Genomic DNA, 16,240 nt, shown 5'->3' with positions numbered 1-16,240 from the left:
AAAATAAATACATACATAATATTAATATAAATTTAAATAAATTAAAAAGCATATATGTAAAAAAAAAATATATATATATATATATATATATATATATATATATATATATATATATATACAAATACATATATAATAAAAAATAAATAAAATAAAACATTCAAATTAAATTAAACTAAATAAAATCTTAATTTAATTTTGAAATTATATAATAAATATTTCTTCTAGTTACATAAATTGCTAAAAATGTCATCAGAAACTGCTTAAAATGTTTTTTTAAACATATGAAAAGCATAAAATATCTAAATATTTAATATGTAAAAAACATTTATAAATAAAATAAAATATTTAATTAAAAGCATATATGTAAAAAATATGTATAAATAAAATAAAATATTTAATTAAAAACATATATATGTAAAAAATATCTATAAATAAAATACAATTAAATTAAACAAAATAAAATCTTAATTTTTCAATTATATAATAAATATAAATATTTATCCTAGCTACATAAAGTGCTAAAAATCTCATCAGAAATTGCTATAATAAATGAAAGACAATACTAACAACTGATATTCGAAATTATTACGAAAAGAGGCCTATATTTATATTCATATTGAACTGTACCAAACCATACTGCTCAGTAAAAATGAGCAATAAAAATATTTAAATTAAAAAAACTAATTTAGGAAACCAAAATAATTAGTCCACTGAATCTTCATTTAGAGGTGTAAATGTGTGTGTTTATGTGTGATGCTGCGTACCAGAGCGTCAAACACCAAAATATCATAGTCGTCAGTCTGAGAATGTTCCATCATGATGTTGAACAGGGCATCCAGTGTGTCCTGCAGGAACTACACACACACACACACACACACACACACACACACACACACGCACACACACACACACACACACACACACACACACACACACACACACACGCACACACACATTAACAAACACGCATGCTGAAGTACACTTCTAGTGTATTTCAGTGCTACACACCTTCACCACTTCTTCTCCATCGATGAGTTTGAGCTCCTGCAGGTTTTTTTTCAGCATCTCAGGATGAGTTCTCCACTTCAGCAGACCCAACAAACCCACTGACAGACACACAGAGAGATGCATTAAAATGTCAAATAAATCTCTGATGTCCCTAGTGTGTGTTAGTGAAGTTTCAGCTCTAAATAGCACACAGATAATATTCTCCAGCTCTCTGAAACGGACCCTTTCATATACACTTGTATCCTAATTGTGGCGTTTTGGTGACTGTCGCTTTAAATTCATATGAGATTGTGCTCTTTTCAGAAGAGGGCGGAGCTACAAGTGCCTGTTTGACAGCACTAATTCTCCGAATGAATTAGTCTGTGGAGAGTTCATTTGTGCTTCATCTAAAACTCCACATCTATAATCCTCTTAGTCTATGCTGACATTATCTTCAGCAGCTCAAACACTCTTATCGGCTAACGGACAGGCTTCTCACTCAGGGCTGTTTATGCTAATGAGGGAGAGATGATCACTAGTGGGCGGGGCTTTCCCCCTCTGATGACACGTATAAAGGGAGAATGTCAATCAAAGTGCTTCCGCAGACTGTTTATATCAAGTCTGATGATAACAAATGGAATTAATACATGTTTACTATTAGAAGCTGCTTATATTCACACACTGCTGACACACCTGGGGTTAAACCCCTAATAAAAGTGATTTTTGCATAATAGGTCGCCTTTATTCAGTTTGATTGTCACATGTTTAGCGGTGAGTGTGTGTGTGTGTGTGTGTGTGTGTGTGTGTGTGTGTGTGTGTTAGTGTGAGAGCTGTGATGGAAGTTTCAGCAACATTCATTAGTGTGATTAACAGGCTTTCACAGGAACAGCTGTTAGAGCAAACCTGCGTCTGTGTGTCCTTTAACAAAAAAAAAAAGTCTTTTACCAAAAGTGACACTCACTCACACACTTTCCTTTGGCTTAGTCGCTGATTTATCAAGAGTCGCCAGAGCGGAATGAACCGCCAGTTATTGGCATATGTTTTATGCGGTGGATGCCCTTCCAGCTGCAACCCATTATTGAGAAACACCCATACATTCAATCATTCATTCATTTTCCTTTGGCTTAGTCCCTTTATTAATCTGGGGTCGCCACAGCGGAATGAACCAACAACTATTCAAGCATTTGTTTTACGCAACTTCCAGCCGCAACCCAGGACTAGGAAATACCCATACACACTCATTCACACACACACACACTCATACACTACGGCCAATTTAGTTAATCAATTCCCCTATAGTGCATGTGTTTGGACTGTGTGGGAAACTGGAGGAACCGCAGGAAACCCACGCCAACACGGGGAGAACACTCCACACAGATATACCAACTGTCCCAGCCGGGGCTCAAACAGGCGACCCTCTTGCTGTGAAGCGGACAGTGCTAAACCACTGAGCCACCGTGTCACCAACACCCATGCAACACATTTATATATATATATATTTACACATATATATATATATATTTACACACAGTTGAAGTCAGAATTATTCGCCCTCCTGTGAATTTTTCAGTCTTTTATCAAATATTTCCCAAATGATATTTAACAGATTCAGGAATTTTTCACAGTATTTCCTCTAATATTTTTTCTTCTGGAGAAAGTCTCATTTGTTTTATTTCAGCTAGAATGAAAGCAGTTTTTAATTGTTTTAAACCCATTTTAAGGTCAATATTATTAGCCCTCTTAAGCACCCCTTAATTAGTTTTGGATTGTCTCCTGAACAAACCACTGTTATACAATGACTTGCCTAATTACCCTAACTTTACCCTAATTACCCTAGTTAAGCCTTTAAATGTCACTTAAAGCTGAATACTAGTGTCTTGAAGAATATCTAGTCTAATATTATGTGCTGTCATCATGACTATTAAGTTTAGAAATGTGTTGAAGAAATCTTCTTTGCGTTAAACAGAAATTGAGGGACAAAATATACAAGGGGGCTAATAATTCTGACTTCAACTGTATATATATATATGTGAAGCTTCACATAGCTGAAACATAAATATTTCAATTGAACATGTTTACTTTTCCCTTGTCTTATTTTGAACATAACAAATGCTTTGTCTGGCATCTTTCATCAGAAAGCAATAACCTGCTGTGCCTCCGAAATCACTTTCCTCCTCAGCCGATGCCATCGAAACCTCTTATTTTTCATGTAGAAACACTTTCCACTGACGTATAAATCCCTGCCTTTTCCCCTCACTGAACATCCCTTTTCACTTGGAAATACATGACATTACAGAAATGAAATGGACTGTGAGTGCTGTTTCATTTTGCCTGTTTAAATAAGCCGCATGGAAAACAAATGTTTTTCTTTCTTGTCTTGTTCCTAGTCCAAACATCAAAAAATCCTATATCAAAAAGCATTTTCTAGACAAGCAAAGAACATTGTGTTGTTTTCAGAAATAATGAGTCAAAATTAGGTGTTTTTCATTAAAACAAGCAAAATAATTTGCCAATGGAGTAATCTAAATAAGCATATTTCAAAGTTAAAACTACACTCACCGGCCACTTTATTAGGTACACCTGTTCAACTGCTTGTTAACGCAAATTTCTAATCAGCTAATCACATGGCAGCAACTCAATGTATTTAGGCATGTAGACATGGTCAAGACGATCTGCTGCAGTTCAAACTGAGCATCAGAATGGGGAAGAAAGAGGATTTAAGTGACTTTGAACGTGGCATGGTTGTTGCTACCAAACGGGCTGGTCTGAGTATTTCAGAAACTGCTGATCTTTCACGCACATCTCTAGGGTTTACAGAGAATGGCCTGAACAAGAGAAAATATCCAGTGAGCGGCAGTTCTGTGGGCGCAAATGCCTTGTTGAGGTCAGAAGTCAGAGGAGAATGGCCAGACTGGTTCCAGCTGATAGAAAGGCAACAGTAACTCAAATAAGCACTCGTTACAACCGAGGTCTGCAGAAAAGCATGTCTGAACACACAACACGTCCAACCTTGAGGCGGATGGTCTACAGCAGCAGAAGACCACACAGAGTGCCACTCCTGTCAGCTAAGAACAGGAAACTGAGGCTACAATTCACACAGGCTCACCAAAACTGGACAATAGAAGATTGGAGAAATGTTGCCTGGTCTGATGAGTCTCCATTTCTGCTGCCACATTTAAATGGTCGGGTCAGAATTTGGCGTCAACAACATGAAAGCATGGATCCATCCTGCCTTGTATCAATGGTTCAGGCTGCTGGTGGTGTAATGGTGTGGGGGATATTTTCTTGACACACTTTGGGCCCATTTGTACCAATTGAGCATCATCTCAACGCCACAGCCTACCTGAGTATTGTTGCTGACCATGTCAATGAGTTCACTGTACTCAATTGGCCTCCACAGTCACCAGAGCTCAATCCAATAGAACACTTTTGGGATGTGGAGGAACGGGAGATTTGCATCATGGATGTGCAGCGGACGAATCTGCAGCAACTGCGTGATGCTATCATGTCAATATGGAGCAAAATCTCTGAGGAATATTTCCAGTATCTTGTTGAATCTCTGCCACAAACCTTGCTTATTCCATTGGCAGATTATTTATCTTGTTTTAAGTGGATCTATCATTCAAAAATCATGTTTATAAGGGGTTTAAACACAGCAGTGTGTGAATATATCCAGCCTCTAATGGTCAAAATGTTTTAATTGTATTTGTTATAATCAGACTTGATCAAAACAGTCTGCAGGAACACTTTGATTGACATTCTCCCTTTGTACATGTCATCAGAGGGGGAAAACCCCGCCCACTAGTGACAATCTCTCCCTCATTAGCATAGGATGTTAGTCTTGTTTTTTTAATCTGCACCTATGCTGACAAACAAGTGTTTATAGCTCCGCCCTCTTCTGAAAAGAGCACATCTCATTTGAATTTAAAGCGACAGTCACCAAAACACCACAATTAGGATCAAAGCCTAAAAGGGTCAGTTTCAGAGAGTTAGAGTTATTATCTGTGTAGTATTTTGAGCTGAAACATCACTAGGCACATCCGAGACTTGTTTTAGATCTTGTTAAAAGTGCATAGTAGGTCTCCTTTAAGAAAAAATTCACTTTATATTGTCTCAGTGTTTCTGAAAACAAGACTGAATATGTTGTGCTTGTCTAGAAAATGCTTCTTGATGTAAGAAATGTTTAGATAGCTGGACTAGACACGAGACAAAAACTCTCAGTCAGTAATGCACATTTTCATGTGCTCAGTTGGTCATACACACCGTTCTGCGTGAGTTTGGTGGAGCAGACGAGTGTTGAGATGGTGAAGATGTCTCTGGAGCTCACAGACAGACCCCCGACACTGCTGGAGCTGCGCATCAGCGTCGACCCCTTGTGGCTGTCAGAGGCACTGCGCTCCGACGCCTGAGGCAGGTACATGCTCACTTCCTCCATACGCTTACTGTCACCCTGCACAAGACAGAAAAAAAATACAACTAATTTATACAGAAATTGCCAAGTACCAAATAAAACCTCTGTAATTTGTATTTACAACAGATATTATTTCCCAAAATCACATGAATATCATATTTATATATTTGCATCAATGTAAAATTTATCATAAAATCAATAACTATTAATTCTCTATATTGATTTAAATCATAAATAGGTTATAATAACTAAACAGAACACATTAGAAACAAGTATTTACTCACATCAGTGCTTGTAATTGATACCCAGGAATCAATTAAAATCCCAAGAATCAAATTAATTCACCTTTTGGCCACACTAAATACGTGTACATATGTTTTTCTGACCTTAAAAACAGTCAGATCATGTGGGCCGTCTCTCAGAACGGTTCCATCCTCCTTCATCAGACGCACAAACGCCATCGCAAAGTTCCTTTCACTCTTATCCTTAGCTGCACAACACAAATGATAACATAATTCATTACTAATACTGAGAATTATACATGTAACTATCAGACATCATACTAAAGCAGGCTTTTCATTTAAGATTGAATTTGAATAGCTTTTATATGCTAGTGCACAGAACACCCTGCTGACTCATGCGGCACTATACAGAGTATGGTCCAATCACAGGTCACCAAAGAATTGGACGCACCTTTGCTTGCATGACAGAAGGGGAGGGGCTGATGATGAAGGGAAGGAGCTATTACATTATTTATTTTAGATTGTACAAGCAATCTTACAGAGACAATTACACATCCCCCTGATGGTTGCACTCATGAAATAATGGAATATTTATATAATATGCAATATTAATATATTAATATATTCCAGTTAGTATAAAAAAAAAAGTTAGTGTTCCATCTGTGGCACTAACACTAAACTTAAACAGTGCAAAATTAAGTGTTTACTGTAAGTCCATAGTGTATTAATGCGCAAATAAACTCACAGGGTCTACAGTAGTTCAGAACATTATTCTGGTAACTGTGAAACTTACACTCCTGTGAAGATCGATGACGAAACATGAAGCGCAGGTGAATTCTGGGCATCTCCTCCAGCGGGATCGCCACCTACAGGCGATCAATACACATATACACTACATACAGACCGAAATAAGGATTTACACTTAACTAAGCTCCTTTACACTCAACATGAACACATCTATAGTCAAAAAGTTCCCAGTCTATCTGTGATCATCTTTGGAGCAAATTCATAAACAGATAACAGACTTCTTAAAGAGTGTAAGGTACAAAATCTGAAGAAAAATCATGCCCTCATTTATTAAACCACTGAGTTGCATTAAAAAGCCCTACATAAATGCCGCTTTAAATTTAGTATATTTGCAGCACTTGATACTTTATCAATTAAGTAAAAACTTTAAATATAACAAAATAATACAACACGATTACTAAAACTAACAAACAAAATGAAAATGGAAAAATCTATTAATTAAAAAATTAATAATAATAATAATAATTAATAATAATTAAATTAAAAAAAAAACTATTAATAACCAAAATAGTATCTTGACACTAAAATGTATACTTAATGCATTTTATTTTATTTAAAACATTCATTTATTTATTAATTATTACTAATTAACAACCTAAGTTTACCAGTGATCTGTTATAAAATCTTATAATATGTTTTTATCATATATCTTGATTAAAACAAACAACTTTAATGAGTCAAATTGTAATTGGGGTTCATTCATTTATTGTATTGTTGATATTTTTGTGCTTTTTCTCCTACCTTAAAGGTTTCCATCCAGCGAGGTTGTTTGATCTGGTAATAAATGACGGATTTATACTCGTTTACAGGTCGATCTCCAGCTCCCAGACAGATGGAGTTCTGCACAGAAACACAAGAGTGCTGTCAATCAACACAGCAAACCCCGCCCCCTTATGAATATTTAATCCAGAGGTCTTACACATATTTCAAAGTCAAATTTTAGCAATTTCAAGCACTTTCCAGATGCATTTTTAAACGGCTTCCAGCACTTTACAAGCCTGGAAAATTATATATTTACATACATAAACAAACTTCATCACATTATATCAGATGACAATGTATTCTACAACATAGCGTACTTTTTTTAAGGGAAGATTTAGATGCCATTTTTGGTCTAACGATGAATTACTTGTCATTTACCTTCCTAAATATAATTTACTCACATCTTAAGTGTATATATATATATTTTACATTCACGTAAAGTAACATAAATCCTTATTTAAGCAACACGATTACATTTTCCAAGCATTTTCAAGCAATATATCCCAAAAACAAAGCACTTTTCAAACCTTACTCAAATATTTCAAGCAATTTCCAGCACCGTACGACCCCTGTTACTCCCCCCGGGGTCAAAGGTCTCACTCACCGGCACCACCTTGCCGTCCTCGTCACACACCAGCATGATGACCTCCACATTTTTCTGTGTGGTTTTGTTGTACTTGTCGAAGTCTCCGGAGTGCAGCGTGAGGTAGATGTCATTTCGGATGTCGCCCGGCATGATGATCTCCGGGAATCCCAGCTTCCGGGCCACCACAGTGCTGCGGTCCACCAGATGCGGATATTCCTTACGGATCTGGATGATGTCGCCAACTAGAGCTTTCATGGTGACCCACAGACCTGCGCCACACACACAAAACATCAGCAATTCCAGCGTTATGCATGTGACTTAAATTCACAGGGAATGTATGTAGTATAGTGGTGTAACGCAGTGTTTCCCAACCCTGTTCCTGGAGGCACACCAACAGTTCATGTTTTGGATGTCTCCCTCATCTGACCCATTAACTTCAGGTTTTGGAGTCTCTTCTAATGTTCTGATGAGTGGTTTCAGGTGTGTTTGATTGGGGAGAGGATGAAAATGTGTACTGTTGGCGTGCCTTCAGGAACAGGGTTGGGAAACTGCATTAGAAGAGACTCCAAAACCTGAAGTTAATGGGTCAGATGAGGGAGACATCCAAAACATGAACTGTTGGTGTGCCTTCAGGAACAGGGTTGGGAAACATCGGTTTAACGGATCACAAATCTTACTGTCTGGATCAAGTTATGTTTTTTTTAGTCTTGAATTGGACCATTTTTTGCATCAGCCAAAAAGGGGAGTAGATAAATGTCATATGCTTTTCATTTATTACAAAACAGTCCTGCAAGAAACTTTTGTTTTCAACAAATAGCACCTAACTTTATTTAATTAAAAATAAAATGAAGAAATAATCAGCTGAATAAAAATAAACTGTAAAATATTCAGTACTGTGAAAAATTCACTGTTACTTCTACTGTTGCTGATTATGCTAAATGTAGAAATCTAACATTATGATTTGTACATCCCATAATTATTTATATTTCTCATTTTGAATGAATGATTCAGTAATTAATCCCTCATAAAACTTCATATTTCATTACTAGATTATCATTTTTGAAGAATTATTCAGTGGCGTATTTTCGATGGCTGGCTGCCGCCACCTATTGCTTAAATAATGTAACTGCTGCCTACAGCTTTCATTTTTGAGCCTATGAGGGTGATTTGAATTTTTACCATAAACATCAGTGGTTATATCTGAAAGGGCCATGAAACCCCCTGTTTCAGCAGGGTGTTTTCACACTCTAAGTAAAGAAGTTACTTTATAAATGTTTTAAATGTTGAATGCCTTAATTAATAAACATATTCATCTGTACATTTTATGAATTGAACAATGACGCTTTTCAACATTGATAAAACTCAATGTTAAAGCATCAAATTAGTATATTAGAATTTTTGAAGGATCAAGTGAATCTCTCTCTCTCTTTGAGAATGTGTGTGTGTGTGTGCAGACAGGATTACTGCTTCAGTGAGTATTAAAGCGTCAGCAGAGAGTCTGATCACTGCTGCTGTTCTGTCCTTTTCTCAGAGATTAGAGCAGCGAGTCGTACCTTGTCCTCCACTGTCACCTCGCGTCGTCGTTACTTTATTCAGCAGAGTGTGTAAGAAATCATTCTCAGCGATGACCCTAAAAAACGCACACACAGACTGTTTTTATCAAGCCTGATTATAAAAACTGGAATCAACACATTTTTACCATAAGAGGCTGTATATATTTACACACTGCTGACACACAACTGTGTTTAAACCCCATATAAGAGTGATTTATGCTTGACAGTTCCCCTTTAAAGGCCTGAAATATGTCATCAAAATCAAAAACCCATATCAAACTCATCAATAGACTACTGGTGAACAGGAGAGACTTACGGATGAAAGGGAATGAAATATTGCTTCTCTTCGTCACATTCTGTCTTTCCTTTGATGATGTCACTGATGTCCATCACTGTCAATGAACACAGATAACACTTTAACAGATACCACATTCTCTGATAGATAAACCCGGATCACATGTCAACATCCGGCCTGATATATATATATATATATATATATATACACTCACCGGTCACTTTATTAGGTACACCTGTCCTACTGCTCATTATCGCAAAAATGTAATCACATGGCAGCAACTCAATGCATTTAGGCATGTAGACATGGTCAAGACGATCTGCTGCAGTTCAAACTGAGCATCAGAATGGGGAAGAAAGGGGATTTAAGAGACTTTGAACATGGCATGGCTATTGGTGCCAGACGGGCTGCTCTGAGTATTTCAGAAACTGCTGATCTACTGGGATTTTCACGCACAACCATCTCTAAGGTTTACAGAGAATGGTCTGAACAAGAGGAAATATCTAGTGAGCGGCAGTTCTGTGGGCGCAAATGCCTTGTTGAGGTCAGAGGTCAGAGGAGAATGGCCAGACTGGTTTCAGCTAATAGAAAGGCAACAGTAACTCTAAGCACTCGTTACAACCGAGGTCTGCAGAAGAGCATCTCTGAACACACAACACGTCCAACCTTGAGGCGGATGGGCTACAGCAGCAGAAGACCACACCGGGTGCCACTCCTGTCAGCTAAGAACAGGAAACTGAGGCTACAATTCACACAGGCTCACCAAAACTGGACAATAGAAGATTGGAGAAACGTTGCCTGGTCTGATGAGTCTCCATTTCTGCTGCCACATTTAAATGGTCGGGTCAGAATTTGGCGTCAACAACAGGAAAGCATGGATCCATCCTGCCTTGTATCAACGGTTCAGGCTGGTGGTGGTGGTGTAATGGTGTGGGGGATATTTTCTTGACACACTTTGGGTCCATTAGTACCAATTGAGCATTGTATCAATGCCACAGCCTACCTGAGTATTGTTGCTGACCATGTCCATCCCTTTATGACCACAGAGTACTCATCTTCTGATGGCTACTTCCAGCAGGATAACGCACCATGTCATAAAGCGTGAATCATCTCACACTGGTTTCTTAAACATGACAATGAGTTCACTGCACTCGAATGGCCTCCACAGTCACAAGAGCTCAATCCAATAGAGCACCTTTGGGATGTGGTGGAACGGGAGATTGGCATCATGGATGTGCAGCCTACAAATCTGCAGCAACTGTGTGATGCTATCATGTCAAAATCGAGCAAAATCTCTTAAGGAATATTTCCAGTACCTTGTTAAATCTACGCCACGAAGGATTAAGGCAGTTCTAAAGCCAAAAGGGGGTCCAACCCGGTACTAGTAAGGTGTACCTAATAAAGTGGCTGGCGAGTGTATATTTGTAATGATTTTTACCAGCGACGCCGAACGGCCTCCGCAGACCCATCGTGCATTTCTTAGTATTGTTATCTTTCAGCTCCATTCGGCCCACACGCACAATCTGACAGATTAGATAAATCTTCTCTCGGTTCAGGTCTTTATTCCCCAGATCCTGCAGAGAGAGATGTTAAATCCTCAGCACATCACTAAATAGGAGTGTGTTTTTAATGCTATACCTTACATGAAGTGCTATGTACACTTGAAGTCAAAATTATTAGCCCTCCTGTTAAATGTAAACTCTTTTATATTTAACAGAGCAGATATTCTTCAAGACACTAGTATTCAGCTTAAAGTGACATTTAAAGGCTTAACTAGGGTAATTAGGGTAAAGTTAGGGTAATTAGGCAAGTCATTGTATAACAGTGGTTTGTTCTGGAGACAATCTAAAACTAATATTGCTTAAGGGGGCTAATAATATTGACCTTAAAATGGGTTTAAAACAATTAAAAACTGCTTTTATTCTAGCAGAAATAAAACAAATAAGACTTTCTCCAGAAGAAAAAATATTATAGGAAATACTGTGAAAAATGTGTTGCTCTGTTAAACATCATTTGGGAAATAAGAGTATTAATTAGAGTGATGAGGGACTCACTGTAAAAACCACTTTCAGGTTGTTGAGCATCTCGATGTCCTTCGGTAAACCTTTATCTCCCCACCGGACCAAATAATTCTCACTGCACAGATGAAGAGACAGAGTGTGTGTGTGTGTTAATGGCAAACCCCTGTCGACTCAAAGTTAAAGTGTGTTTGTGTGTACTTTTTATTTCTTATATTGTGGGGACCAAATGTCCTTACAAGTATAGCAACCTTTCTTTTTTCATCCCCATAACCAAAAAATTCATAAATCACACAGTGGGTGTGTGTGAGAGAGAGCATGCATGTGTATGTTTGCGTGTATATAAGTGTGTGCATGAATTAAAGTGTGTGTGAGAGAGAGAGAGAGCATGTATGTGTATATAACTGTATGTGTAAGTGTGTGCATGCATTAAAGTGTGTCTGTTTGTGTGTGTGTGTTTGTGTGTGTGTTAGGGTGTGTTAGTATGTGATGATGTGAACATGAGTATATGTGTGTCTGTGTGCATGCGTTGTGTGTGGGTGTGTGTATGTGTACGATTGTGTGTGTGTGTGTGTGTGCAGGCATGTATTAGTATGATGTACACATACTATGTATTAGTTTGTGCTATTGTGTGTGTGTGTGTGTGTGTGTGTGTGTGTGCACATGCATGTATTAGTATGATGTACACATACTATGTATTAGTATGTGCTTGTGCTTGTGCTAGTGTGTGTGTGTGTGTGTGTGTATGTGTGTGTGTGTGTGCGTGTGTGTGTGTGTGTGTGTGCGCATGCATGTATTAGTATGATGTACACATACTATGTATTAGTATGTGCTTGTGCTAGTGTGTGTGTGTGTGTGTGTGTGTGTGTGTGTGTGTGTGTGTGTGTGTGTGTGTGTGTGTGTCAGTGAGACGCACCTGATGTTTGTCTGTTTGTTGGGGTCATACAGAGACATGAAGAGCTCTGAATCCTCCCCGATGCGACACACAAAGTTGCGCACAAACACGTAGAGGCTGTGTGTGGGAGACGACTGTATGCGCGCAGACACTCCTGAACTCTCCATCTGAACATTAGACTACACACATACCAACACAACATATCACAAATACATGCCATTTGACAAACATTCATACCACAATACATGTCATCTCATATCCTGATAACAATATAATAACTATTAATTAACTATTACAGACCGTCTGCTTTAATTTGAGGGTATTTACATTCAAATCAGGTGAACGCTGTAGGAATTACAGCAGTTTGCATATGTGCCTCTCACTTGTTAAGGGGCCAAAGTAATTGGACAATTGGCTTCTCAGCTGTTTCATAGCCAGGTGTGTGTTATTCTCTCATTATCCCAATTACAATGAGCAGATAAAAGGTTCAGAGTTCCTTTCAAGTGTGCTAGTAGCATTTGGAATCTGTTATTGTCAACTCTCAAGATGAGATCCAAAGAGCTGTCACTATCAGTCAAGCAAGCCATCATTAGGCTGAAAAAACAAAACAAACCCATCAGATCGATAGCGAAAACATCAGGTGTAGCCAAAACAACTGTGTGGAACATTCTTAAAAAGAAAGAACGCACCATTGAGCTCAGCAACACCACAAGACCCGGAAGACCACAGAAAAAACTGTGGTGGACGACCAAAGAATTCTTTCCCTGGTGAAGAAAACACCATTCACAACAGTTGGCCAGGACAAGAACACTCTCCAGCAGGCAAGTGTATGTGTTTCAGAGTCAACCATCAAGAGAAGACTAAACCAGAGTGAATACAGAGGGTTCACCACAAGATGTAAACCATCGGTGAACCTGAAAAACAGAAATTAGAGTTCTGGAAAAGCCTTCACAGTTCTGGAACAACATCCTATGGACTGATCAGATCAAGATTAACCAGTGTGATGGGAAGAGAAGAGTATGGAGAAGGAAGGAAACTGCTCATGATCCTAAGCAGTGAAGCATGGTGGTAGTAGTGTCATGGCGTGGGCATGTATGGCTGTCAATGGAACTGGTTCTCTTGTATTTATTGATGATCCGACTGCTGACAAAAGCAGCAGGAGGAATTCTGAAGTGTTTCAGGCAATATTCTCTGCTCATATTAAGCCAAATACTTCAGAAGTCATTGGACAGCGCTTCACCGAGCAGATGGAGAATGACCTAACGCATACTGCAAAAGCAACCCAAGAGTTTTCGAAGAGAAAGAAGTGGAATGTTATGCAATGGCCAGGTCAATCACCTGACCTGAATCCGATTGAGTGTGTATTTCACTTGCTGGAGACAAAACTGAAGGGAAAATGGCCAAAGAACAAGCAGAAACTGAAGACAGTTAAAGCACATCTTGTTTGTTTCATTTCAAATCCATTGTGTCGGTGTATAGAGCCAAAAATGTTAGAACTGTGTCGATGTCCCAATATTTATGGGCCTACAGTAACTGCATATATGGAGTCTGAATCTACTACATAGCTAGGGTGTTCTTAATGGTTGCCAATGTGTGGTTCCAAGTGATATCTAGGCTGTCAAGATGGTGGCTTGGGCACTCTTGTGCTGTTGCTAGGGTGTCTGAGTGATTGCTAGGGTGTTTTAATGGTTGCCAAGGTGTTGCCAAGTGACATCTAGGCTGTGTTGGTGGAGCATTCTTGTGTTGTTGCTAGGGTGTCTCGTTGATTGCTAGAATGTTCTTGGTGGTTGTCAAGGTGTTGCCAAGTGGTGTCTGAGTGGTCATAATTATGCATTTACTAAGGAGTCTGGCTAATTGTCATGATGTTCTTGATAGTTGTCCATGATTTCTAAGGTGGTTTTCAGTGTGCAATTCCTGTGTGGCATTATTACGCAGTTGCTAGGGTGTCTTGGTGTTTGCAAAGGCATGACTAAGTGGATGCTAGGGGGTTCTGGGTGATACATTAGTCAAACTACGTCCATGTTTAGTTTGATCTACCTCAGTCAAGCTCATTAAGTTATTCCTTCACATTCACTGTGAATTCATAAGAGTTCAACCAAAGGAAGGTAAAGCCATGGGAGCTCATTGCTTTACTTCATTCAGTCATCATGAACATATGAAACCAGTCTCATTAAAACTACAAGCTTAAAGCAGAATTAGTGTTAAAGGGAGAATTCACCCAAAATGAATATTATGTCATCATTTACCCATCCTTTGCTTGTTTTCAAACCTGTCTGAGTTTCTTTCTTTCCCTGCTGGAAAATTGACCAGCCTGGTTTTAGAGGGGTTTTGGCCATTTCCAGGCTGGTTTAGCTGGAAAATGACCAGCTAAATCCAGCTAAAACCAGCTTGACCAGCCTGGTTTAAGCTGGACATAGCTGGTTTTGGCTGGGCTCCCAGCTTGTCTAAGCTGGTCAAGCTGGTTTAAGCTGGTAATTTTCCAGTCTGACCAGCTAAGACCAGGCTGGAAATGGCTGGAAACCAGCATGGAAATGGCCAAAACCCCTCTAAACCAGGCTGGTCGACCAGCTAAAACAAAAATAAAATATCTTCTTTATTATCCAACAGAAGAAAGAAACCAATAAAAGTCTGAAACAAGTAAAGGTTGAATAAATGATGACGAAAATGTTCATTTTTGTGTGAACTATCCCTTTAAACCTACACTAACATCCTTGCTTATATGATGTGATCTTTGTGGTCCATTTTAAGAGTTCAACCATAAAGCATTAAATGAAAGTGAAAACCTGTTCCTCTTTAATTCTCTCTGTGATCTTGGCCGTGGCGTCCTCGTGTGCTCTGAAGAGGCTGATGACGCTGGCTCGCTCTGGGTCCAGAATATTCCCATTGATGTCCCGAACAACCACATCCAGCTCCAAGATCCTGCAGGCAGAATAAGACTCCAGTTTGAGTATCTCTACAGTGCATGCACTTACAGCTAAAGCCAACATTATTCACCCTCCTTTGTTTTTCAATTATTTCCCAAATGATGTTTAACAGACCAACACATTTTTCACAGTATTTCCTCTAATATTTTTTCTTCTGGAGAAAGTCTTATTTGTTTTATTTCGGCTAGAATAAAAGCAGTTTAAATCATTTTAAGGTCAATATTATTAGCCCCCTTCAGCAATATTAGTTTTGGATTGTCTCCAGATCAAACCACTGTTATACAATGATTTGCCTAATTACCCTAACTTTACCCTAATTAACCTACTAAAGCCTTTGGTCAAACTTTATATTAAGTGTTTTTAATAACTATTATGTACTTACACCAAAATTAATAATTCGTAACAATGTACTTATTGTGTAAATACATGTATTTACTGTGTACTTATGCTTGATTAAATACCTGTGTGTAAATACATCTGTAATTAACAATGCAGGCTCATTGTGAAAACGTAGCCCTGCGGACGTTTCTGGAGACAGCGAATTACGTATGCGGAGGTACGTATGGCTGCATTTAATTTTTTTAAATGAACGTTACGGGGCGATGGGGCGATATGACGCTGTGACGCTGTTCCTTTTCGCGCTTACCAGCTGACCGCATACCTCCGTATGGACGGCATTCCAGCTGCAACCAGTTTGTCCCGTTAGCGCGCCACGTACGTTGGCGGATTTGACATGCAGATGGAGTTGACTACGAAGATG

The 16,240-nt window shown here is 38.6% G+C and overlaps 1 protein-coding gene across 1 annotated transcript in view; it reads right to left on the bottom strand.

Moving 5' to 3' along the window:
- The window catches only part of LOC130241176 (dedicator of cytokinesis protein 2), a 298,239-nt gene that overhangs the window by 265,230 nt on the left and 16,769 nt on the right, over positions 1-16,240 (bottom strand). Inside the window, exons 8-20 of the mRNA XM_056472897.1 lie at positions 15,340-15,475; positions 12,578-12,735; positions 11,698-11,779; positions 11,082-11,217; positions 9,665-9,740; positions 9,349-9,425; positions 7,814-8,064; positions 7,189-7,287; positions 6,434-6,506; positions 5,785-5,888; positions 5,251-5,437; positions 1,009-1,106; positions 765-854 (exon numbers count right to left, since the gene is read on the bottom strand). Coding sequence (XP_056328872.1) covers positions 765-854; positions 1,009-1,106; positions 5,251-5,437; positions 5,785-5,888; positions 6,434-6,506; positions 7,189-7,287; positions 7,814-8,064; positions 9,349-9,425; positions 9,665-9,740; positions 11,082-11,217; positions 11,698-11,779; positions 12,578-12,735; positions 15,340-15,475 — 1,567 coding nt within the window. The remainder of the gene's footprint in view (positions 1-764; positions 855-1,008; positions 1,107-5,250; positions 5,438-5,784; positions 5,889-6,433; positions 6,507-7,188; positions 7,288-7,813; positions 8,065-9,348; positions 9,426-9,664; positions 9,741-11,081; positions 11,218-11,697; positions 11,780-12,577; positions 12,736-15,339; positions 15,476-16,240) is intronic.

This window comes from Danio aesculapii, chromosome 14, assembly GCF_903798145.1.
Source record: "Danio aesculapii chromosome 14, fDanAes4.1, whole genome shotgun sequence".
In the NCBI taxonomy this organism is placed as follows: Eukaryota; Metazoa; Chordata; class Actinopteri; order Cypriniformes; family Danionidae; genus Danio; species Danio aesculapii.
The sequence above is the reverse complement of the archived record's forward strand: the minus strand, read 5'-3'. Positions and strand labels throughout refer to the sequence as shown.